We start from the raw sequence: 26358 nt of genomic DNA, 5'->3' as shown, positions 1-26358 counted from the left end.
GTAAAACTTTTCCTTTTTATGGCAGAGTACTATTCCATTGTGTAAATGTACCACAGCTGTTTTATCCACTTATCTACTAATGGACACTTGGGCCACTTCCAAATATTAGCTATTGTAAATAACACTGCTGTGAACATAGGGGTGCATAGATTCTTTGAAATATAGTGTTTTGGGTTTCTTTGAATAAATTCCCAGAGGTGGAATTGCTGGATCATAAGGCAGATCCATTTTTTAAATTTTGAGGTAACTTCATACTGCTTTCTACATTGGCTGAACCAATCAGTATTCCCACCAACAGTACACAAGGGTTCCCTTTTCTCCACATCCTCACCAATATGTTTGTTGATTTATTGATGAAAGCCATTCTGACAAGTGTGAAGTGATATCTCATTGTTGTTTTAATTTGCATTTCTCTGATGATTAGTGACATCGAGCATCTTTTCATATGTCTGTCAGCCATCTCTAGGTCCTCTTTGGAGCAGTGTCTATTCAGGTCCTTTGCCCATTTTTAATTGGAACTTGCATAAAAACAGACATATAAATAAATGAAACAGAATAGAGAGTACACACCTTTATAGTCAATTCACATTTGACAAAGGAAGCAAAACATACAACGGGCTGAGGATAGTCTATTCAATAAATGGTATTGGGAAAATTGGATAGATATGAGCAAAAAATGAAATTATACCACCTTCTTCCACTGCCCACAAGAATAAACTAAAAATGGATTAAAGACTCACGTGCTAGACTTGAACCCATAATAATCTTAGAAGAAAACCAGGCAGTAAAATCTTGGACATTTCTCATGCCAATATTTTTTTCTGATTTAGCTCCTTGGGCAAGGGGAAAAAAAAGAAAAAATAAACAAATGGGACTACATCAAACTAAAAAGTTTTTGCACAGTAAAGAAAATCATCAACAAAATGAAAAGACACTTGGGAGAACATATTTGCTGATACATCTGATAAAGGGTTAATATCCAAAATTTATAAAGAACTTATAAAACTCAACACCAAAAGAATATTTATTTTTAATAAACCACATTTCTTTCCAAAAAAATATTTTTACTAATTTACATTTCTTCCTACAAAATCAAAAAGGACACATTTATCCCAGCTTTGCTAAAGTATAATTTTCTCAAAGGTAGTGTTTAATTTTAATTTACAGGTCTTTAGTTACAACAATTAAATTAAATCCCCAATTAAATTTATTAGAAGTTTTTCCCTTTTGCTAGGGAAAATGTTGCCTTCATTTTGCGTTGCCTTTTCATGTGCTTGTACATAAAATGGTAGTCTTTGCTCAACTTTTAAATCTTGTAAAGAGGCATGATATCTTTCCCTTTCTCATGTATTTTTGGCAAATTTCCTTTCTTTGTAGTATTTCTCTTTTTTATTATCCTATAATATAAAAGCCTAATATGCTAAGTGTCCGGTCGTGTGGTCGTCCATTCAACCAATCAAAGTGTAATATGCTAATGGTATGCTAAGGCCACTCAACTGCTCACTATGATACTCACACCAGGGGGCAGACGTTCTGACCAGTAGATTAGCTTGCTGCTGGGGTCTGGCCAATTGGGATTGAGCGAGATGGGCTGGACACACCCTGTAGCCCTCCTGCTGTCCCTCCCCGGCTGGCCAACTTCCCACATCCCTCCCCGGCCCCCATCATGTACCAGTGGGGTCCCTCAGCCTGAACTGTGCCCTCTCGCAATCCGGGTCCCCTTGGGTTTTGGCTCGATTCTGCTCAACGCAGGAGCATGGCTCAGCCAGAAGCCGAGCTCACAGCTGGCAAGCGCAGCAGCGGTGGCGGGAGCCTCTCTCACCTCTGAGGCAGTTGGACATCCCCTGAGGGCTCCAAGACTGTGAGAGGGTGCAGGCTGGGCTGAGGGGCCCCTGCTCCCCACCTCCCCCCCCCCCCCCCAGAGTGCACAAATTTCATTCATTGGGCCTCTAGTTAGATTATAACTGGGAGTGGCCAGATTATTATGATCTTTGAACACATAATAATCTGGCCACTCAATATATATTAGAGGCCCGGTGCATAAATTCATGCATGGGTGGGGTCCAGCCAGCCTGGCCAGGGGGAGGGGACATGGGTGGTTGGCCGGCCTGCCTGCTGGTCAAACTCCTGGTTGAGGGGACAAATTGCATATTAGCCTTTTATTATATAGGATATACACCGAGTGGCCAGATTATTATGTGTTCAGAGATCATAATAATCTGGCCACTCAGTGTATAACCCATTATATTGTATTGCTTTATATTGATTAACAAGTTACAGTCTTTATCAATTTCATAAGACAAGGTGCTTTGCTAATAAGAATAGGAATTATAATTCTTTGGGGATATAATAATTTTACATAACTGTTAATTAATTGGGGACTAATTATTCAACATTCTGATTTTTAATTCTTTATTTATATCTTCCCTCTAATTGCCTGTCTTTTAAGGCACTTAATTTATAATTAATAACTTCACCAGGAAGGTTGTGGGGGAAAAAAAAACAACTGAAGTTGCAAATCAGACTACTAAGTAAATATATGGTAGCTTTAATACGATGTTTTTAACTTGAAATTTTTTTTGAAGTAGAGGAATTTGAATATTTCACTTGCTAATGTTTTTAAAAGTAGTTTTAAGAAATGTGTATGTTTCTCACATGTATCAAATATGGCAAAACATCAGTAAATTAAAATAATCAAGCATGCAAAAAAAAATCTGATTTACATCTGCGCAATTTTGTGATAAAATTTCAGAAAGGAACTCTAATTCATTTTGCGTCTATAATTTTATGTGGCCATGTCCCTTCTGCACCTTCTCCTTTATGCTGCTGGGATCCTGTTGTACCGTAGAGTTCTGGGCTTTTGTTCAACTCCCCTTCACGTTCTTTTCATCTCCCACTAATTACCAGCTGGAGCAGAGTAACTCTGATATAATTTCACAAGATAATTTCATATTATTCTTCATTATTTTCTGCACATAACCACGCCGGTTTTGGAAAGAAAATCTAGAAAAGAAATAGCCATATAATTCTACACATTTCGAAAAGTAACACTTGTAATTCATTCTTTATATCTTTTGTCATAAAGAATTCAGAAGCCTTAAGGCCGGCTAGGAAGCTGAGGTTAAGATTTTCTAATGGTTAGATGTCTCAGTGGAAACATTTGTTTTCTTTTTAACCGTGTGATTTATGGCAGAAGATGGCCAGCTTGCTGATAGATGTCCATTGGGAACTGTTTTAAATCTCTAGGTTTTATATCCAGTTGAACACTTCAGTTTTCTATTTTCCCCTCTTGGTAACCAATAATAGACAAGTTTAAACCACTGGTATGTTATATTATTAGAGGAATACTGAGCAAACATTAAATACCTAAGAGAAAAAAATAATGAACAATTTTTAGATTGCATGTAGAAAAATTTTATTTTTGAGGGTCATATATTGTGTTTTACAAGCTCTCTTTATGAAGACTTAATTTCATTACGTTTTAATGTTAATTTTTTGCTTGTAAAGTCTCATTAACTTGCATTTCAGGTTTTGATATTCATAGCATGTTCATAGAATAGGGGGTCCTATATCCAAGTGTGACTAAAAAGACCTATCTTTAACAAACTGTCTTGATAAATGGCATCTGCCTTATAAACATTCTCTGTAAAGTTTCTCTCTTCTTTCAATCTCTCTATGACTGATAATTTTGTTTAATTTAAACAAATTTGTTTAAATTTGTTTTTGCTGTATTTTCTCAACATTAATAATAACATATAACTATGTGTTCATAAGAGTTCTACATCTAAAATCACTCTTAATTGCACTTACCTCCTTCCTTATCCCTTCTCCAATGCTCTTGACTATCTCCCCTACTGGATCCTAACGCTGAAGGCAGGGATTCTGAATGTTTATGTGTGTTTTTTAAAATATTTTTTTATTGTTTAAAGTATTACATATATTAGTACACATATCTCCTTTTTTTCCCCCATTGACCTTCCCCCAGCCTCCCCTACCCTCTGTCACATGTCCTCATCCCACCGCCCCCCCCCCCCAGTGTCTTGTGTCCATTGGTGTGCTTATATGCATGCATACAAGTCCTTTGGTTGATCTATTTCCCTCCCTCTCCAACACTCCCCAGCCTTCCTGCTGTAATTTGACAGTCTGTTTGGTGCTTTACTGCCTCTGTGTCTATCTTTTTATTCATCAGGTTATAATGTTCTTTATTTTCCATAAATGAGTGAGATCATGTGGTATTTTTCTTTCATTGCCTGGCTTATTTCCCATAACATAACGCTCTCCACGTCCCTCCATGCTGCTACAAATACAAATGGTAAGAATTCCTTCTTTTTTATGGCAGTGTAGTATTCCATTGTGTAGATGTACCATAGTTTTCTAATCCACTCATCTGCTGATGGGCATTTAGGTTGTTTCCAAATCTTAGCTATGGTGAATTGTGCTGCAATGAACACAGGGGTGGATATATCCTTTCTGATTGGTGTTTCTAGTTTCTTGGGATATATTCCTAGAAGTGGGATTACTGGGTCAAGTGGGAGCTCCATTTTTAGTTTTTTGAGGAAATTCCAACTGTTCTCCACAGTGGCTGCACCAGTCTGCATTCCCACCAGCAGTGCATGAGGGTTCCTTTTTCTCCGCATCCTCGCCAGCACTTGTCGTTTGTTGATTTGTTGATGATAGCCATTCTGACAGGTGTGAGATGATACCGCATTGTCGTTTGGATTTGCATCTCTCGGATAATTAGTGACTTTGAACACGTTTTCATGTCTCTTGGCCTTCCTTCTGTCTTCTTTTGAAAAGATTCTATTTAGGCCCGTTGTCTATTTTTTTATTGGATCATTTATCTTCCTTTTATTAAGTTGTATAAGTTGCCTGTAGATGTTGGAGATTAAACCTTTATCAGTGATAACATTTGCAAATATGTTCTTCCTTACAGTGGGCTTTCTTGTTGTTTTGTTGATGGTTTCTTTTGCTGCGCAAAAGCTTTTTATTTTGATGTAGTCCCATTTGTTTATTTTCTCTTTGGCTTCCATTGTCCTAGGAGCGGTATCGGTGAAGAAATTGCTTTGGCATATGTCTGAGATTTCTCTGCCTGTGGATTCCTCTAGTATTTTTATGGTTTCCCGTCTTATGTTTAAGTCCTTTATCCATTTTGAGTTTATTTTTGTGTATGGTGTAAGTTGGTGGTCTAGTTTCATTTTTTTGCATGTATCTGTCCTATTTTCCCAGCACCATTTATTGAAGAGACTGTCTTGACTCCATTGTATGTTCATGCCTCCTTGTCAAATATTAATTGAGCATAGTGGTTTGGGTCGATATCTGGGTCCTCTATTCTATTCCATTGGTCTATATGTCTGTTCTTGTCCCAGTACCAGTCTGTTTTGAGAACAATGGCTTTGTAGTACAGCTTGAAATCTGTTATTGAGATCCCACCAAAAAGGCAATCTGATTGCGAAGACGGTACTTGATAGTTTTCTAACTCTTGAATTTTTTCTACCTAGAGAAATATTTTTAAAGGGAAGTAACTGTGCTAAGAAGGTTTGGAAACAATTAGAAAAAGGGTTGTAATTTTGGATAGAAGAGCCAGTAGTTTCTATGCAAAGTTGGTCATGCTCCACATGGGCTTGGCAAGCCTGGGATATTGCTGGACTTGGACTTGGTTTGAGAGACAGAACAGTGTTTGCAAATAAGTAGGGGCTTGCTGAATGAAAAACATAATACAGATGCTGATTCTCTTAAATAAACCTGGGCCACCAACTGTGCTTATGTTGGGGAGTGTTACTGTGTATATTGTATCATCCTTCTGCCCAACCAGTTCTGTTTTCATGCTAAGGGTATTGGAACAGAATATAGAAGATTACTATTTTACCAGTGCCAGTAGATAAGAGCTTTGTGAATGATAGCATGTAGTGTATTTTCAAGGTACAGGTAGAATTAAAACCTTCCAATATATAAGAAAAGACAATTTCATAAATAAAAATTTAAACAGCAACTTACCTTTATCCCATAAAACACTAATGTTAGACTTTTCTCGTATTAAAGTCTTGATGTATAGTTCTAGCAGGTTATGGAATTAGAATAAATTGAATAATTCTTGAAATGGTAATAAGATGTGATTTTCGCTTTTTATTATAGCAAAAGTTAAAATTAAATTCTCAATAACTTCTACTGTTAGGCTTTTAGGAAATGAGTTAACTTAGACATTTTAATATTTAATATTAAGTGATTTCAGATTTTTTTTATTATAATAATATTCTTTCTTTCTTTTAAAAATGTCCACATTCTCTATTCTGCTTAAAGCACAATATTTTGTGAAATGGATAGGATAGAATATATCCATATATTTAAAAGGCTAAGTGCCATCCATCTGACTGGTAGCTATGATGTGCACTGACTACCAGGGGGTGGATGCTCAATGCAGGAGCTGCTGTGATGTTCACTGGCCATTTAAAAATAAACAGCACCACGGATCTGGCGCCGACAAACCAACACTTGGCTTCTACTAAATGGACACAGGCACCACCACCACCTGGGAGCGACACCCCACCAAATTGAAGCCGACACTGCCAAGACCCCATGGCGCAAAATGCGGCCCACAGCCCAGCCCAGCCCAGGCAGGAAATGGTGGCTATGGGTGCTGGGTAATGACGCCATGTAGCAATGCTTGGCTTCCTCTCCCTAGCGACTAGCCACCTTGGAGTTTCTTCAGCCCTGGAACCCCACTTGCTTTATAGCCAGGTGCAAACATTTTACACTGTAATCAAATGTCTGTGAAACATTTTCTCATGCCTCATCATCTCATTTGTTCCTCACAGATGTCCAGGAGTAGGTAGATAGGAGAATTCTATTTTCTCATTAGCAAGACAACGGAGATTTAGAAAGTTTAGAAACTTGATCTGACTGAAAAGAAGTAAGAAATGGTAGAACTTGAAAATGACTTCAGGCTTTTTCACTGCGCAGAATGTAGTCAAACACTGCTGCAGTTAAATATTTTACCCTTTGTTCTCCCTGCATGATCTATAGTAATAATCTGCTTCCTGTTGATATTTACTGCTGTGTTGCTGACAATTACCTGAAAGAGAAGTGGGGGTGCTTCACTGGGCTGGAAAAAGTTTAGCTGCATCAGAAAGCAGGTCTAATTAAGCAAGTTTATCTATATATATAAAAGGCTAAGTTGACTCACACATGCACGATACATATAAAGCTCTTGCTGGCGCCAATTGCATGCATGTTTCAATCTGTCATTATTGATCATGAATTTGGTTGACACTTGTATTATAGAGAAAGAGCGAATAGCGATATTAAAATATTTCTTCTAATTAATTTCCTTTCAATGTGCATGAATTCATGCACTGGGACACAAGTATTATAAATAGAGAAAATGAAAAACAGCGAGGCAAAATGCCTATCTAAAGTCATCCTTTTATGTTTTGTTGTTTTTTTTTGGTTTGGCTGTTTTTGTTTTAGTGTTATGGTACTGCCTTTACTTTATACAGGGATGTAATTATTTTTAAAATAGATTTTCATATTTTGAGAGAAGCCAAGTTTTAAATAACAAATTATTGAGCCCATAAAATAAGGTTTTAAAACATTTGGCATGACTTCATCAACAAATAAATTTCAAGGAACAAGATAAAAAGAAATGGAGTGTGAACTTATATATTAAAAGAGTCTTAAGAGACCTATCAACCAACCATAATATACTTAACAGAAACCTGATTCAAACCAACTAAAGGTTAAAAATTAAATTATGAGATAATTGAATCCACAGTTAAAAACCAAGTGGATCTTGAATGACATTAAAAAATTACTGTTTGACTGATTTGACTTTGGGTGGTGGGCACCCAATGCAATATACAGATCATGTATCATAGAAATGTACACTTGAAACCTATATGATATTAATGACTAATGTTACCCCAATAAATTTAATACAAAAAAGTAATAAAATAAAATGAAAAAAATTACTGTTTGATTTTTCTTTAGGTGTGGTAGTGGTATTTTGGCTATATTCTTAATTCTGTATCTTTTAGAGTTTTACACAGAATATTAACAGATGATATGATGTAATGTCTGAGATTTTCTTCAAAACGATCCTGGGTGTATATAGGAAATGAATGGTTTGTTATAGAGTAAAATATATTGGTCATATGTTGGCAGGTTTTGAAGCTAGGTGATGAGTATATAAGTGTTTATAATATTATCCTCTTTATTTTTGTGTATATTTCAAATTTTCCTTAATTAAAAGTTTTTTTTCTTAAGTCATGCTGGTAAAACGATAGAGGAAATGTTGAAAACATTCTATTTTTGACCTTTTAAGAAAAAAGTGGCATGAAATGAAATGCTGTCATACTTTGTTCCCTAAATGCTTTAATTGATGAGTTTTATTTAAATATTTTTACTATGTGTTAGTATATTACTGAATTCCCAGTTGGCTAAGTTAACATATTAAATGGTGAGATCATGTTCTTGCCAATATTTTAAAACATTACTGATTTTATTGATTATATGTTCCTCATAGGTATAGTATTTAGTTTGACAAGTTATAGAACTCCAGTCCTATATAATAAAAGGCTAATATGTAAATCAACCAAACGGCAGAACGACCGGTCGCTATGATGTGCACTGATCACCAGGGGGAAGACACTCAACGCTGGAGCTGCCCCCTTGTGGTCAGTGTGCTCCCACATGGGAAGCGCCGCTCAGACAGAAGCTAGGTTCATGGCTGGCGAGTGCAGTGACGGTGGCGGGAGCCTCTCTTGCCTCTGTGGCTGCGCTAAGGATGTCTGACTATTGGATATCCCCCGAGGGCTCCCGGACTGTGAGAGGGTGCAGGCTGGGCTGAGGAACCTCCTCCCCCGCAAGTTCATGAATTTTGTGCACCAGGCTTCTAGTCTTATGTAATAATAGAGAAACATGTAAATTGACCGTACCTCCACTACGCCCACAGCCAATCAGAGTGAGTATGCAAATTAACCCAACAACATTGGTGGTTAATTTGCATACATACCTGGGTCTTGGGAAGGGGCCAAGCCTGCGATCAAAGGGGCCCCCTGCCCAAGCCTAAAGCCTGGGCAGCCCGAGCCCGCTATCGGAGGGGCAGCGGGGGGGGGGGGGGGGCGGTCCCCTGCCCAAGCCTAAAGCCTCGGGCGGAGGCTTTAGGCTTGGGAAGGGGCCAAGTTGGCAATGGGAGGGGCGGGGACCCCTGCCCAAGCCTAAAGCCTGGACGGCCTGAGTTGGCAATCATAGGTGCGCGGTGGGGGGGTGTGGGGTCCTGCCCAAGCTTAAAGTCTCAGGCGGAGGCTTTAGGCTTGGGCACAGGCAGAGCCTGGGATCAGAGGGAAGGGGAAAAATCAATGGAATCATATCCTCAGATGAGGATAAAAAGAAAAGTAAAGAAAGAAATGTCATATCCTATGAAAGACACATCTTGAAAATGCCTAAAGACAGTTGTCATTTTTTCATGGTGAAGGGACTGGAGTCCGTGTTGATGAAAATACCTTGGCGGCTGCGGTGACTGGCAGTGGCTGCAGCAGCAGGGTGAAGGGGCTGGTGCCTTCCCCTGATCAGCCTGGTCACCTTCCGCAAAGGGAGGCCAGACTGCAGCTTTTGTCCTCTCCCAACGGGGAGCGGGTCTAAGCCATCAGTAGGACACCCCCTGAGGGCTCCCAGTATGTTAGAGGGGGCAGGCTGGGCTGAAGAACCCCGAATTTTGTGCACTGGGCCCCTAGTAACATAATAAAAATGTAGGTTTCCTTGTATAAATTAATCTCTTTTGAGTATGTACCTTATTGGTGATTTTGAACATGAACTTTTATAACTGACTATCATAGTGTCAAATGTTGATTTGGTCAAAAATGTTGCTTCTGACTGGTCCAAGCAAAACACTTCCCAAAGTGCAGCAGCAATAGCACAATCTGTTATATTTGCAATGAGGAAAAATTGGCAAGGATTACAAAAGTTACTTAAGAAAGAACTTCACAAGGAAATGAAGCACAGAAGGAAATGCCACGTAAGTGGGATGTAGGGCAAATTCCTGAGGATATCACAGAGAAATAGCAGAAGCTTGTAGGAGTTGGGTCAAAAAAGCTCAGTAAGAAACAGGATGCCACATTTGTGGCCTCACCATTTATTTCTTCAAGTTTACTGTTAATTCCAACATCGATCAAACTCATTATTTTGTCAGTTTCTTGCCATTCTGAAGTGAATGGTGGTGATCTTTTGGAATTCCCTTTAAATTGTATTCAGCAGTTGAAGAATCACTCTAGTTAACTCTTGATGTTTTCTCATTTGAAGGATAGGCAATGAGATCAGAATCTGATTTAGACACATTTTTGATAAATGCATGTCAATCAGTGATTTTGGCAATGCCATTCTCCCCAGGGTTCAGGCTCTCTCCACAAATCCCCCATGTTCATAATCCATTAGTCTCCATTCTGGGATCCACTCTTACTTGTTCTTGTCCCAACAATGGTATGGTTTTTGACTTGGTTGTTCTTTTTTGTGAAAAATTATTCTACTGACCACTGTGAGTTTAATTTTCTTTACCAAAGGTTCTGAGTTATTTTCTATTGGAGACTACTTGAGAGCCAATGGACTATTTGCCAATGTGACTTCATCTTGTCCTTCATGTTCATCTCTTTTCCCATAGAAATGAAATAGATTTTCAGGGTAGTCACAGGCTGGAGAGCATCCAAGGAGAAGGCCTGCAAATTGCTCAGGATCATATTCTTTTGTGAGATCACTGTCCTCTTATTGAGAGAGGTTATCTGTATGGTTAGTTCCCTCAGTGTTGACGTATGTGGTTCCCACAGAAGAGGTGGGTGGGCTAACAGGAGGCTGGAAGGATAGCTTGCACACTCTGGAGATGTGTTGATTTACTAACATTCCTGGTTGTGATTCATTCAATGAAAATTCAGAGGGGACATAATATTTGTTGTTTGAGGTTGGGTTGAATAACTTTTACAATATTTTTGAGGTCAGTGTCAGAGGGGATAGAGGAGAGTAGTCAGGTGTTGGGCCTGTGGAGCTGTTTCTATGGTTACTCATTCCTGTAGCAGTAATTGCTCTGTCAGAGTCGTTATCAGTTCTTGCAATTTCTAAGGAGCAAGGTTTCTTTGTAGCTGCTGTGTCCATGAGATCACATAAAAAGTTCTTGTTTCCTGAAGGAAACATATTCAGAGAAGCAGATGGTATAATTTATATAGTGTAATTCATCTTCATTGGCTAGGTCTCAGTTCTACATGTTGAAAGTTCAAAGTGATTCCCATGGGGCTGGTTCCTTCAGGAGGTCCTAGGGAAGAATCCATTCCTGTTTTTCAGCCAACTCCATCCCCATTTCTTGGTTCAGGTTGCATCACTTCAACCTCTGCTTACATCATCATGTATCCTTCTCTCTAAAGTCTCTCTATGTCACCTTATGATATAGCTAAGAATGGTGTTGTTTATGTCTCTTTTATCCATCTACACCAATAAAAGAGAAAGATGCAAATTGACTGTACCTTCGCGACAACCACCAGCCAATCAGGAGCGAGTATGCAAATTAACCCAACAAAGCTGGCGGGTTAATTTGCATAGCAGGCGTTCCTCACTGCCCCAGCTGCTCTGGGCCTCTGGGCAGCGTGGGAAGGCAGAAAGGCGGCTCCGGGCTGGAGCAAAGGTGGTTCCTGCAGCCAGGGGAAGGAAGGCCCATTCTTGCATGAATCTTCGTGCATCGGGCCTCTAGTGTTTATAATAAAGGATTTTATATAATACACTAGAGGCCCGATGCACGAAATTCATGCAAGAGTAGGCCTTCCTTCTTCTGGCTGCCGGCACTGGCTTCCCTCTGGCACCCGGGACCCGGGCTTCCCCCCAGCTGCCAGCAGGCGCCCAGGACCCAGGCTTCCCTCGCAGCCCCGGCTTTGTCCGGAATGTCATCCTAAAGGATGTCCAGTCCAATTTGCATATTACGCTTTTATTATTATAGATAGAAACTTTATTATAGGATCTTTTATTTTAAGGTATTCCTTATAAATATGGGAATATGCATTTGATAACCATCAGTCTTATATATACTTTTTTTTCTAGGATTTTTTTTCTACAATAAATTGAAGGGACCTCCTCCATCAAAGGAAGACAGAAAATTGGATGCTTGAGTTGTTTCACATTCATACTCAGAAAAGCATACACATAGGAAATATATAGAGAAGAATCTTTCTCTTATCAGGTTTAGAGGCTCAGTTCCAATGGTTAGCTGTAGTCTTTACAGAACAATAAAGTAAAAATGAAATAAATAATTAGCATGGAATTTTTTTCAAGAAAAATAACAAGCAGACAATAAACTCTAAATATCATGAATTTCTTAAATTTGTACAGTTTGTATCTTTTTAAAAAATACTATGATGAATAAAAGTAAATTTTATATAAATACTGGAAGTCAACCTTTTGGTATAATAATTTTCTAAACTGTCACTTTATATAAATTTTGAATTTGTTACAATCTGGTTAGGTTGTAATAGGGGCAACAGCATTTGTGTTGCTTTTAATATGAAGGCAGTTGCCTTTAACTTAAAGAGCTTCTGCCTCAGCATTTTGCACTTTGATGTTTTAATTTTGGGACAAATGTTTATGAAATATTCTGAATGCCTTTGTATTTAATGGCTCTTCTTCCCAAATGTCTGTGAAAACTGTTATTGATTCATATCAATAAATTTATACTGCCGAAACCGGTTTGGCTCAGTGGAGAGAGCCTGCGGACTGAAAGGTCCCGGGTTCGATTCCGGTCAAGGGCATGTACCTTGGTTGCGAGCACATCCCCAGTGGGAGGTGTGCAGGAGGCAGCTGATCGATGTTTCTCTCTCATCGATGTTTCTAGCTCTCTATTCCTCTCCCTTCCTCTCTGTGAAATATCAATAAAATATATTAAAAAAAAAATTTATACTTCACTTGATATTGTTTTAAATGTAGCAAATGATATGAGAAAATATACTGTATAGATACAATCAACCAGGTCCTTACTATCTTATGCAGTATTAATAGAACAAATGTATATGGTATTAACTCTACACTGTTGTTGAATATCTCTCAATAATTGTGCACAGTTCTTTGCTATGACTTTTAGAATTCTTACTCTGGTTATTCTAAATCACTCTGCACTAATATGTTGTTTCTCTTCTGGTAGTATTTTTTGAATGTATGCTGTCCATTCTAAAATAAACATTTGTTGTGGATACTTTCCTTGCAGACCAGATGGGGTTTTTAAGGCTTAATAATTGATGGCTTCATGCAATTGCCCTTTCTGAGAATTTGAGAATTTTTTTTTTCTATATGTTAGTGTATCTGCTAGATGGTTTACAAGCATTATCGTACTTAGTCCTTATTGGAAATCTTTAGATTTGGCATTGTTATTCTTATTTCATAAATGAAAAACAAAACAAAACATAAAAAGGCTTCCACAAATATAAAGTAAGTAGACACAAGCCTATCCTATATAATAAAAGGCTAATATGCAAATTGACCGAACGGTGGAACAACTGGTATCTATGACGCGCACTGACCACCAGGGGGCAGACGCTCAATGCAGGAGCTGCCCCCTGGTGGTCAGTGCACTCCCACAGGAGGAGTGCCACTCAGCCAGAAGCCCTGAGTGGGGCTAATGGTTGGCAAGCGCAGCGGCAGTGGTGGGAGCCTCTCCCACCTCCGCGCCAATGCTAAGGGCCTAAGCCATCAGTTGGATATCCCCCGAGGGCTCCTGGACTGCGAGAGAGCGCAAGCCGGGCTGAGGGACCCCCCCCTCCAAGTGCACCAATTTCGTGCACTGGGCCTCTAGTCTGTGTATAAAGACCAACTCTTAGCCTCTACAACAGGGGTCCTCAAACTTTTTAAACAGGGGGCCAGATCACTGTCCCTCAGACCGTTAGAGGTCTGGACTATAGTTTAAAAAAAAAACTATGAACAAATTCCTATGTGCACTGCGGGCCCGGGACGAGTCGGCTGCTAAGCAGGACAGGCAGCGGCACCCGGTGGGCCGGATAAATGTAGTTTGAGGACGTCTGCTCTGCAATATATAGTATCCCAGGTGATTCCTGTTTCAGTGGCATTGGCTCCTTCAAAGTGCTGAAGCATGGTAAGTTCAGAACTGCACTATTTGACAATCTGGTGCTCTACAGAATGTTATGATAGAAATTTGAGAAGACAATACAACTTGATGAAATTGAATAGTTGTTAAGGGCCCAGCACAGTAATAGCATATCTAGGATTAGCTGTTCGAATTTTAGCTACCTGGCTTGCTTACAACTTTCATTTGTTTGGACTTTTAATTCTGAATTTGAAAGCCAAGTGCTGATATATATGAAAACATTAAATAACTCATATATTTCATGTTATATCTGTATGTAAAACAAACTATTATAATAAATTTTTCTTTTCTCTTTTTTCCCCTTCTTCTTCTTTTTTTTAATGCAGTGGGATGCATTTTGCTTTTATGCTGGAGTTCACCCCTGTGGCTTGGATTTATCACAGTAGCGTCTGTCTTCGGTCTGTTTGTTAACTAGAAATCAAGGAAAGATATGAGGAGGTTTGTTTACTGCAAGGTGGTCCTTGCCACTTCACTGATGTGGGTTCTGGTTGATGTCTTCTTACTCCTGTACTTCAGTGAATGTAACAAATGTGATGACAAGAAGGAGAGATCCCTTCTACCTGCTCTCAGGGGTAAGTGCTTAATGAAGTAAATGTTACTTTTATAGAAATAGGGAATGGTGGTGACTCATGACAAAACATGGAACTTCAAAATGTTTTTTTTTAAAAAAAAACAACAGCTTATTGAGTTAGAAGAACACTTTGGCAGAACCATTAATGCACATTTAACTGTGGTAAAGCTACTCTACTTTTCTTGGCCTCAGTTTCTTGTTGAAAGAAATGAGAAGAATGAAGTAACCTCTGAGGCACCTTCCAATTCTAATAATTTCTATGTTCTGGGACTGTACAAAAAGAATAATTCAGCAAACATTCAAATTGGACAGAATTTTAAATGTAGGCTTCCAGAAGCCAAAGCCCTTAGAGACCAAGCATTTAACATAAAGAAGGAAACCTACTAAAGTGAGACAGTGGGAACTCTAGCAAAATTGAACTGTACATGACACCCCTAAAGACATCCAAATATAATAAAACAAACAAAAGCTTTTTAAAAGAAAATACATTTTGGTGGCCAGATCCAACCTGTGGGCTATCAGATAATTGTCCTACTAGAGGCCCGTTGCACAGATTCGTGCATGTAGCGGTGGGCGTCCCTCAGCCTGGCCTGTACCCTCTGGCAATCCAAGACCCCACTGCCAGTTTAGGCCTGATCCCCGAACTGGCAGTTGGACATCCCCCAAGGGATGTAGCAGTGTATCAAGCTGCAGGCGGCCAGGGAGGAGCCCAAGCTGGGGCCAGGCGCCACACTGCTCATGCTCATCCCAGCCTGCTGCGCCTGCTGCTGTCTCTCAGCACTGCTGCGGAGTCGGGAGAGGCTCCTGCCACCGCAGCTGCGCTCGCCAGCTATGAGCCCAGATTCTGGCTGAGCAGCACCCCCCCACCGTGGGAGTGCAATGACTACCAGGGGGCAGCTTCTGCATTGAGCATCTGCCTCCTGGTGGTCAGTGCGCGTCAGAGCGACTGGTCGACCAGTCATTCCAGTCGTTCAGTTGTAATGGTCGGTTAGGCTTTTATATATATATATATATATATATATATATATATATATATATATATATATATATTAAGGGCAAAGGATAAATTCAAGTATATGATAGTCACTTTAACTCAATATTTACCTCGTTTGGGACCAGTTTCAATGACTAGAGAAGAGTGAATTCAAAAGAAGCATAGTGATATGTATAAATGGGGATTTATTGTGACATTATAGGCATTCATTTCCCACAATTATTTCAAATAATTTTCTCTGCTTTTTGTTGACTTATAGAACTATAAAGATATTTTTGAAATATTCCTAGTAAATGAATGCTTCTAAAGTGTTTAAGGGTGCTTGAAATTAGTTTTATTCTCATTGAATCAAAATTTTTTTTCGTTGAAGTCTACTTTACATTAATTCTGTTTAGCAAAACTTTTCTTCATAAATATGACAAAAGGTGAACTTTGAGTCCTATTTGAAATGTTTGTACCTTTAGGAAGTGTGAATATAAATGCCTTACTTGATATTTGTATTTATTTAATGAATGTCATCAACTTTCATTGTTACAGATATTTTTGAAGTTATTTATTAATTAATTTGCTAATAAACAGAATTTCATAGGTATTATCTAGTTGTATGAGGTTTAGGAAAACACAGAAGAGCATTTCCAAAAAAATAATTTTTGTTAAGAGTATTTAGGACATCCTGAGTTTGCTTTAGATTACAATAATGCCCTTGCTCAGTTGGAGAAATTCTAATTATCTTCCTCTTTGCAAATTAGTTTAACTTTCTCACTATAATTTTTGACTATTCAAAAATTTGAGAAAAAGTACTTCAGAACTTGAGTCATTTAAGTATTTTAAATGCATTTTTATACATTTATACTATATTCAAAGTGGAGAACATAATAAGTATATCAGATTTTGATAAATGAACATGGGTTTGATTTGCTGGTCTTTAGTTAAAATCCTAGAACAAATCAGCCTTCTCTGCTTCTTTGTTTGAATCAGTTCAGTTGCTGCTGAAAGTGGAAATGTGTTTTGATGAATTATATCAGTTTGGAATGATCACTTTGTCATTTGTTGAAGGAGACATGTAGATTGGTCACAGAAAATGTTATAGTCTGATTCAGCAAAATTATAATAGCCTTTTCTACAAGTACCCAAAAAGTACAGTTTTGCTGATTTAAAGTCTTAATGCTCAGTCTTAAATCTAAAAATGTGAACTGTAATGATGCAATGCAAAAATAGTAATTTGGCCTTGTACTTAAATTGTAAAATTAAGCTATATTCTCTTCATTTTTAAGAGTTGTTTAGTTGTATGTTATGTTTGTCTTGAATGTTTGGGGGTTTAGTTACATTTTCTATTTTTAGTTATTTTTTCAGAATGTCACTTCATTTAGGAATTTGTGCCATGTATTTAGAATATATTTTATTTACAGGCAGATGATGTGCAAAGTTTACTTACCTGAAATTTTCATGTTCAAAATATGCTAAAACAGGCCTTTTTGACTTGAAAAAAGTTGATCTTTAGGAATCTATGTGTCATTATCTATAATAATCTATAATAATAAAAGCATAACATGCTAATTAGGCTGGATGTCCTTTCGGACGTCCTTCCGGATGAAGCCAGGGCTGTGAGGGAAGCCCGGGTCTCGGGCGCCAGAGGGAAGCTGGTGCTGGCAGCCAGGGGAAGGAAGGCCTACTCTTGTAGGAATTTCGTGCATTGGGCCTCTAGTTATTAAAATAAAGGGTTTGGGATTAGGTGGTTTCTAAGATCCCTTCTAGTTCTAAACATTACATTTTAAACAATTTTTAAGTACCCAATATTAGCATACACTATGAATTAATTTTTGAGAAATGTTCATTTATTTATTCATCACATCCTTGATTATTTAAGTGCCTATGACGATAACATGTTGCATACCTTAAACTTACATACTGTTTTATATATCAATTATATTTCAATTAAAAAAGAAATCAAGAAGAAAAAAAAATCCTGAGCAAAAGCATAAAGACATCTGAGCTCACAGGTGATGTAACAAGATTACCACAGGGTTAAAAGCCTAGGCTTTGTTGCCCTGACTGGTTTGGCTTAGTGGATAGAACATTGGCTTGCTGACTGAAGGGTCCCAGGTTTGATTCTGGTCAAGGGTACATGCACAGGTTGTGGGCTCAATCCTCAGTAAGGGGCATGCAGGAGGCAGCCGATTGATGATTCTCTCTCTTTATTGATGTTTCTATCTCTCCTTCTCTCTTCCTCTCTGAAATCAATAAAAATATATTTAATTTTTTTTTAAAAGCCTAGGCTTTGTAGAACAACCTGGTTCTTACTTCCTCCCCATTGAACTGGTTATGTGACATTTTGCAAATTCCTTAATAAAATGATATTATTCTCACTTAAAATGAGAAACTGAGAGGCAGTAAAACCTGCTTTACATGGTCGCCTTGAGAATTAAATGAGATGATGTACATAAACCCTTCAGGGGAGTATTGACTCACAGTAATTTTTGTATCAATATCTGCTAAATGTTGAGAAAGAGACTGAAAGGTCTGAATGAGGCTCCACCTGGCATTGCTATCCAGGGTGAATAGGGTCCAGAGTAGGGGACAAGGAGGAGCAGTTATTCTGGATGAGACCCCAAAGGAGGAAGTAACTCTTTTAAAAATAATTTGTTAAGTGCCTACTATGTGTCTGTGGTAAGACCTGGAGATATAAGGGAACTGAGGTCCCTACTACTGTCTTGAAGCTTATAGTCAATAACAAAGTAAACATTTTTCTCCCATTCTTTGTCACTCTCTCTTTGAAAAATGTAATTTAGAAATTTTGACAAGCTTAATGTGTATAATGAATATTAAGATAACGAAGAGGGATGCTCTGAGTAGAGGAAAATAGATCTAAGGTAGATAAAATTTCACAGACTGTGGCATTTAAGTTTAGGTTGAAAACGTTAAAGTGGGAAATAACTAGTTAAAGAAAAAAATGCTAAAATTTTTATGAAATGATAAAGGTTACTGAATACTCAGGATACTTCTTAAGGAAAAAAATATAGAGGTCTTATAAAATTAGAGTGATTAAACAGTATTATTGGTACAAAGGGACACAAAGACAAAAGGGTAGGCAAATTGCCCAGTGGAGCAGAATAGAAGTAGACGTACACATGTTTGGAACATTCAGTATATGGCAGAGGAAGCACTGCACATCAATGGGGAAGAGAACGGCTGTTCAATAAGTGGAGCTGAAAATAAAATGGGAATCCATGTGGAAAACAGATGAAATTGAATGTCTATTTCATGTCACAAACCAATATAAACTTTGGATGTATTAATGTCAAAACAAAACTAAAACTTTTAGCAGAAACATTTAGGCATCTACTAGATCTTGAATTAAGAAAAAAATCTGGCCTTAGCTGGTTTGGCTCAGTGGCTAAAGCGTTAGCCTGCGTACTAAAGGGCCCCAGGTTTGATTCCTGTTAAGGGCACATGCCTAGGTTGTGGGCTCTATCCCCAGTAGGGGGCATGCAGGAGGCAGCCAATCAATGATTCTGATCATTGATGTTTCTATGTCTCCCTCTTCCTCTCTGAAATCAATAAAAATATATTTTAAAAAAGGAAAAAATTCTGAAACACTATACAAAAAATTTGTCCAGAAATAGAATATAGATAAATTTGATTGTATTAAAATTGAGAAAGTTGGTTAATTCAAGTATAACTTAAAAAAAGAGAAGTTACAAATTGTAGATGTTCAAAGAACATGCAACTAAGAGATTATTGTCAAATGCATAGAAAGAACTCCTATTATTAATACAATAAGCCAAATAACCCAATAGGAGAAAAATGGGCAATAGCCATGAATTGATACTGCTTAAGAAAGGGAACACATCTAGCAAAAAAACTTGTGAAGAAACATACAACTTCAGTTTTGATCAGGGAAATACAGACCAAGACTACAATTACCTATTTATATCCATTCTTTTTGCAAAAATTAGACTAGTAATACTAATTGTTAGAAATGATGCATCTCCCCATTTTTATTATAACTTTAGTTAGTAGTTTGGTATTATCTTTGAAATCTGAACATTTGTGTATGACCCATTGCTTGTAGTCATATACTCAAGATAATTTGTTCCACATACACAAATATTTCGTAGTACTACTGCTCATAACATGAAAGGCTAAAAATAACCCATATTCCCATCAATGGAAAAGTTGATGAACAGTGGTATCTCAATATAAGGAATTAGTATTAGTAGTCAAAATGAAGGAACTGCAGTGATTCGTACCAATATGAGTAAATCTTGATAATACAATAGTAAGTTAAGTATAAAAGTTAGGTCTCTGAAAGATGATACATAGCATGATACAGTTTGAAAGGTAAAATCAACTAAAATTTGCAAATATACATTTTAGGGACATATTCAGATGCAATGAGATTTTACATAAAATAAGCGAGGCTAGTTATTAATATGGGATTTAGGACATCGACTCCTGTCAGGGGAGGCAGGAGCATGGGATAGGGGTGAACATTTTGGCTGAATGTGGGTCATTTCTAGGGTTCCAGATTTGTTTTGTGTTGGGTTTGATGTGTTTATTACATCATATAGGTGATTAAATGAATGAATAAGAACCACTGAAAGGATTTAAAAATTGGGAAGCCACTTAATGGGTTTAAAAGGCTGAGCAGACATGATCACATTTGTGTTATGGAATGATCACTATGGATTTACTTAGGACAGTGAATTGGAGGAGAACTAGTCTCTTCAGGAGGCTGGATTGGAAGCTGTGGCAGTATTCCATGAATTCTGTTCAGGAAGTGATGCCTGCTTGGAGCAGAGTAGTGGCAGTGAGGTATGAAAGAAGTGGGTAAAATGAACAGGTATTTGAGATATGGGAGCGAGAGAGCTAGATGCTTGACTGACTCTGATGTGTGTAGGAGATAGAAGTGTCAAGGAGAAGTCTCAAGTTTCTTACAGGGCATTAGTTGATTCAATTTCCTGAAAGTGAAGAGAATGTAGGAGGAGATGATTTAAGGGTGGATGTTGAGTTTATTTTAGATATGTTGAGTTTGAGACACCTGTTAAGCAACTGAATGGAATTGTTTCATAGGAAGTTGGCTACGTTATTAAACTCTAAATATCAAACTTAAAAAACCATCCCTTCTGTGGACCTTTACCCCCTAAAATGAATTATGTTCTTTATTAAATGGAGTACATGGAATATAATTGAATATTTGTAAATGAGTCAGCATTACCATTTCATATATTAATTGAATGATGCTGTAAAAAAAGATTATTTCAAAGACTTTATGGGAGCATGTAGACTTGTTTCAATGTTAGGTAGTTTTCCGTGACTCCTTTCCTATTTTTTTAAGGAGTGCTTTTGGTAACATAAGTAGTAATTAGAAGAGCAAATTAACTCTTTTAAGCCACTCTGGGGCCACCTAGAACTAAAACGCACTGGCGGATATTTCTTACTCCTAATTGGTATGGCACACTAAGTGGTGCTACTCCCAGGTTGGAAGAGTTAGAATAGACAGCCGAGTAAATAGGTATTTAAAAAGTCCAGTGCGGCTGCAGTGCAACTACAAACACTGGGAAAATTTGAAGTTGTTTTGCAGGTTTGCACAAGCACTGTACAATATCAGATCCTACTCCTAGCTCCCTCACTAAGGGCCTATGTCCTCAGGCAAGTGAATTGACCGCTCTGGGCCTCAGTTGCTGTCTATATAATGAAATGAATATGAGTCATGGTTTATAAAATATATGCTAGTCTCGAAATGAAGGATGTTTCTAACTATTTTTTTTCAATAAAACAAAAAAATCAATAAAAAGTTGGTATTTTAGTATCAACTTTTGATTAGTCCATAGATAACGTGTGATCTGATATAAAATTGGTGATATGGAGGTGACATGGTGGGAAACTGTCTGCTTAGAAACTGCAGAAAGGCCTTCTCATCACAGCAAGGGCAGTAGGGGTATAAAATTATCATATTTAAGAAGGGAAGGAAACTACCATTCTGTACCTGATCCTGAATCTTAAACATATATACATGCTTAGGAAATTAAATTAAATTTTCTTTCTAAAAAAAAAGGGAAAATAAGAAATTGCTGCTTACATGTAAACAAAAATAAGTGCATTAGCCAATAATAATAACAATGATCAAAAGTTATTAACTACTCTATTAATGTACAAATGTTAACTCAATTAATTCTTTCCCCCCCACAAAAAAATATCTGTGAAGTAGGCATTCTTCATGTATGGGAAAACTGAGGCAAAGTGAGTGAATGGGAAAACAATTCTGTGTTTCCTCTTTACTCACACACACTAATACTTCTCACGCCAGACATGTGGGTTTTTCCCATACTAAGCAATTCTCTGAGACATCAGCAGGGTGTCCTACAATTCTGAGACCATCTACCTGTATTTAGCATCAGATCCCACAAGTTAAGGGCTCAGTTTCAGAAGACTGCCTTCACTTGTCACCAATTGCAAATATTAGGTTGTCACCTGTACTTCTGACTGATCACTTATAAACTGTGGTTTCCAAGACCTGCTCTTTGGACTCAATAATTTGCTAGAATACCTCACAGAATTTAGGGAAACATTTATTTACAATTGTAAAGAATACTAGAGGCCAGGTGCATGAAAATTCATGCACTGGAGAGGGGGGTCCCTCAGCCCGGCCTGCCTCCTCTCACAGTCTGTGAGCCCTCAGGGGCAGGAAGTGACCTAGCGATTAGGGGAAGGCGATGCCCCATCACACCTGTGCTGCTGCCACTGCTGGCAGCGCAAGCCTCAGCCAGCCTTGGTTACCTGAGCCTCAGGTGGCCCTGGGTGGCTGGGCAGCTGCCATCCGAGGCTTGCCTGCGCCTCAGGCAGCCCTGGGTGGCTGGGGGCTGAGGGGACTGGGGGACTAGGTTCCCCAGCAGGGCTGAGGGGAATGAGTGCTGCCATCTTGTGGCTGTGGGCACCACCATATTTGAGGGCGTGACAGTCAATTAGCATATTCCCTCCTTATTGGCTGTGGGCACTGCCATCTTTGCGACAGCGTGAGGGTCAATTAGCATATTCCCTCTTTATTAGATACGATAGTAAGAATATGAATGAACAGCCAGATGAAACAATACATAGGATGAGATCTATAAGGATTTTAAGTGCAGGAGTTTCTGTTCCCCATGGAGCTGGGGTATGCCCCCCTCTTCTTATGTAGATACATTCACCAACCCAGAAGCTCTCTGAACCCCATACTTTTGTACTTTGGGGATTTTTATGGAGGCTTCATCACATAGATATGGTGAATCATTAACTCAATCTCCAACTCCTCACCCCTTCCTGGAGCTTGGAGGTAGGCGTGCTGAAAGTTCCAAGCTTCTAATCATGGCTTAGTCATTGTGGTGACCAATCCTATTTGGGAGCCACTCAGGAGCCCACTCATTCATAAGAGTTGCCTCGTTCTAACAAAAGACACTGTTGTCACCCAGGAAATTCCAAGGGATTTAGGAGCTCCGTGTCAGGAACTAAAGTCAAAGACAAAGTGTTAGAACAAAAGATGCTCTGAGTGCTGTTATTTCTTAGGAAATAACAAGGGTTAGAGGAGCTCTGTGCTAGGAACCCAAGTAGAGATCAATCTAGCTTTATTCTGCTATTTTACAGTGAGGTTATGGGAAGTGCCAGCATTTTTACAGTCAATAGAGTAGGATTTGGTTATTATACTGTACAAGAACTTGGTCATCAATAAATGCCAGTTTGCATTGCACTTTAAGAACCATGCTTCCATTCAGATACAATCTGGAGTACATATTCTGGAAACTTGAATTGAGTGTTTTGTCTTCACTCTCAGAGACACTCTACGTTCTGACAAATCTCCCTGGTTAGTAGGATATAGCAACTCCAGCCAGGAAAATATTTCCCAGGGTTTATATCTTTAATTATTTTATTTTTTATTGATTTCAGAGAGGAAGAGAGAGATATAAACATCAATGATGAGAGAATCATTGACCAGCTACCTCCAGCACAACACACACTGGGGAACAAGCCCGCAACTCAGGCACGTGCCCTGCCTAGGAGTCCAACCATGACCTCCTGGTTCATAGGTTGATGTTCAACCACTAGGTCATGCTGGCTGGGCCATATCTTTAATTTTTGTCTTTTGTTGTTGTTAATCGTCATCCAGGATATTTTTTCCATTGATTTTTTTTTTTTTTTTTTTTTTTTAGAGAGAATAGAAGAGAGTTCATATCTTTTATACAACAGTATTAACTCTTCTGACATTTAAAGGTTCTAAAAAATTACTCTTATCCACTTCTGTCCCTCAATACTCTCCCAACACTGTTCTGAATAGAGGAAATAAAGAAAATGAGTGGAATTATTGACTGGCAATCTCAATTAGATACCTCCATGTTTCCATTGGTCCTGCCTGGGAAACTAACTGATCCCTTCTCATAATTCTAGGGACACAGGTAACCTTGTGCTATTGGATTTTTGACAGTGGGCTATTGTATCAGTCCTTTCTTTTGTTTCTTTCTACATGATTTCCTCATAACATGAACACCTAGCAATGTATTAATTTATTAAATAATAAATATTTGTTGATTTTGTTTGATTAATCTTTGGTGCTCCAGGGGATAATTCCAGTGTGCAGGTGTGATGGAAAACTGGAAACTGATGAATTAGGGTGTTAATGCTAACACCATTTAAAATATATATATATTATATATATATATATATGACTTCACCTTTTGGAGGCAGGTAGAAGAGTGTGATGGATTAAAATGCATTGTTAGTATTGGAATTGCTCTGAATAAATTATGATGACTGCTGGAATTTTCAGATGATAATATTTATAGACATAAAAAGTGGGGCATATAGGCACAATCAACTTGGATTAAAGGCGGGTATTTCCCAGATAATTTTCAATAAAGTTTATAAATAGTGTTCAAATATTTATAGGCCTTACAAAGTTTTGACCTTTGATATTTACTTAGTTCTTTCATATTTTTATTCATAATTTACTCTGATCCCTCTGCTGTTTCACACAGATATATTAGTGTCAGAAATAAAAAATATGTTGTAATAATGAACAATTATTAGGTATACTGTGCTAGGTGCTTTAGATACATAATTTTTATTAATTTTGAAAATATCATGGAGGATAGGTACTATTATTATCTTCATTTACATATGAGAAATGGAGACCTAGAAAGATTAATTAAGTTCCTCAAGGTCACAAAACTCGTAAGAGGGAACAAAGGACTCACAGCCTTTCTGGTCAGGTTTTACACCCCAGACTTTGAAGCCCTGTGTTATGCTGTGTCCCTGACTTCAGGTGTGCCTAGACTCTTTAGGCAGAGTACTCAGAACATTTCTATACTATTATAAAATATTTACACAAATAGGGATATTTCTGGAGGACAGAGAAGGAAGAGGCCTCAGACCTATAAAAACATGTCTTCTTATAATGTGGGAGAAAAGTACTCTGTAGGCTCACCATCCCTTATTTTAGACTGTAGCAATTTTGCATTTATTGAGTCTCTACAATATACTAATTAATTTCGGTTGGGTATTATGAAATATACAGAGTTTAATCAAATGGAATATATGTCTTCAAAAATCATAGAGTCTATTGGAGCCCTGATGTATACATACATGGCATATTCATAAATAAGTACATTACAGAATAGAAAGTGGTGATTGCTATGAGAAAGATGCCAAATAAGCTACTGTTAGAGGCCCTAAAGCAGTGGTTCTCAACTTTTCTAATGCCGCGACTCTTGAATACAGTTCCTCATGTTGTGGTGACCCCCAACCATAAAATTATTTTCGTTCCTACTTCATAACTGTAATTTTGCTACTGTTAATGAATCGTAATGTAAATATCTGTGTTTTTTATCGATGGTCTTAGGCTGTACAGCAGCGGTTCTCTACCTGGTATATAAATGATGTAGACATGTAAAAATTGGGAGGGGCTAGATGTCAGAAGGAAAGAGAAAGCTGTTGCCTTTCCCAAAATAAGAATATAAGTGTTCAGTGAATTGGTTGATTGGAGCAGAATGAGACATAAAGGGGATTTCTAGATTTTAGGTTAGGATAAAGACAGTTTTTAAAGGATTCTGAATGCTGGGGAAAGGATCTTTTAACTTTGTTCCCTAGGAAAAGGGGAACCATTGAAAGTTTCTGGAAAAGGAAAGATCTGATGATCATCAGCTGATGTTTAGAAGGAGAATGCAAGGCTGTTGAATATGTATGCATGACAAGAGCACAAAGACATTTTTATCTTTGTTTAAATAAAGACTCAGACAGCAAAGTTTTACTCATTAATTAAAGCCACTTGAATTTGATGGTAACTAAATGGAATACTAAATCATTTCAATTGATTCACTTGGCAAATTAATTGGTAGGGACAAGAAAGTTTTCCCCTTTGTGAGATTGAGTTTAGATATTGTTTTAAAAAGTAAGCGCTCACAATTTTAATTAGTATTAAATTAAGCTGAGGTAATTCATGAACACACATCTGAGTGCTTGCTTTATGTCAGAACTGAGGATAGAAAGATAAAGAACACATGTTGCTGTTTTCATGTTTCAAGGGGAGAAAGGGATTCGGAATTATATGAATGAAATGTCAGAGAGAGAATATATGAAACAAGGAGAAAAAATCCAATAAGCTCTTATCTGTCTTTTGAGGGCAAGACCTACTTTTTGGTTCCATAAAGA

General features: G+C 37.9%; 1 protein-coding gene across 12 annotated transcripts in view; it reads left to right on the top strand.

Moving 5' to 3' along the window:
* Positions 1-26358, top strand: part of GALNT13 (polypeptide N-acetylgalactosaminyltransferase 13) — a 499062-nt gene that overhangs the window by 68129 nt on the left and 404575 nt on the right. For all 12 annotated transcript variants that reach the window (XR_013960615.1, XR_013960616.1, XM_080668540.1 and 9 more), the window contains exon 3: positions 14443-14688. Coding sequence is in view for 10 of the 12 variants with exons in the window: in XM_080668540.1 (XP_080524666.1) it covers positions 14547-14688 (142 nt within the window). In the remaining 2 variants the exon portion in view is untranslated. The remainder of the gene's footprint in view (positions 1-14442; positions 14689-26358) is intronic.

The sequence above is a fragment of the Plecotus auritus genome, assembly GCF_963455305.1.
Source record: "Plecotus auritus genome assembly, chromosome: 5".
In the NCBI taxonomy this organism is placed as follows: domain Eukaryota; kingdom Metazoa; phylum Chordata; class Mammalia; order Chiroptera; family Vespertilionidae; genus Plecotus; species Plecotus auritus.
This window is presented reverse-complemented; position numbering and strand designations above follow the sequence as displayed.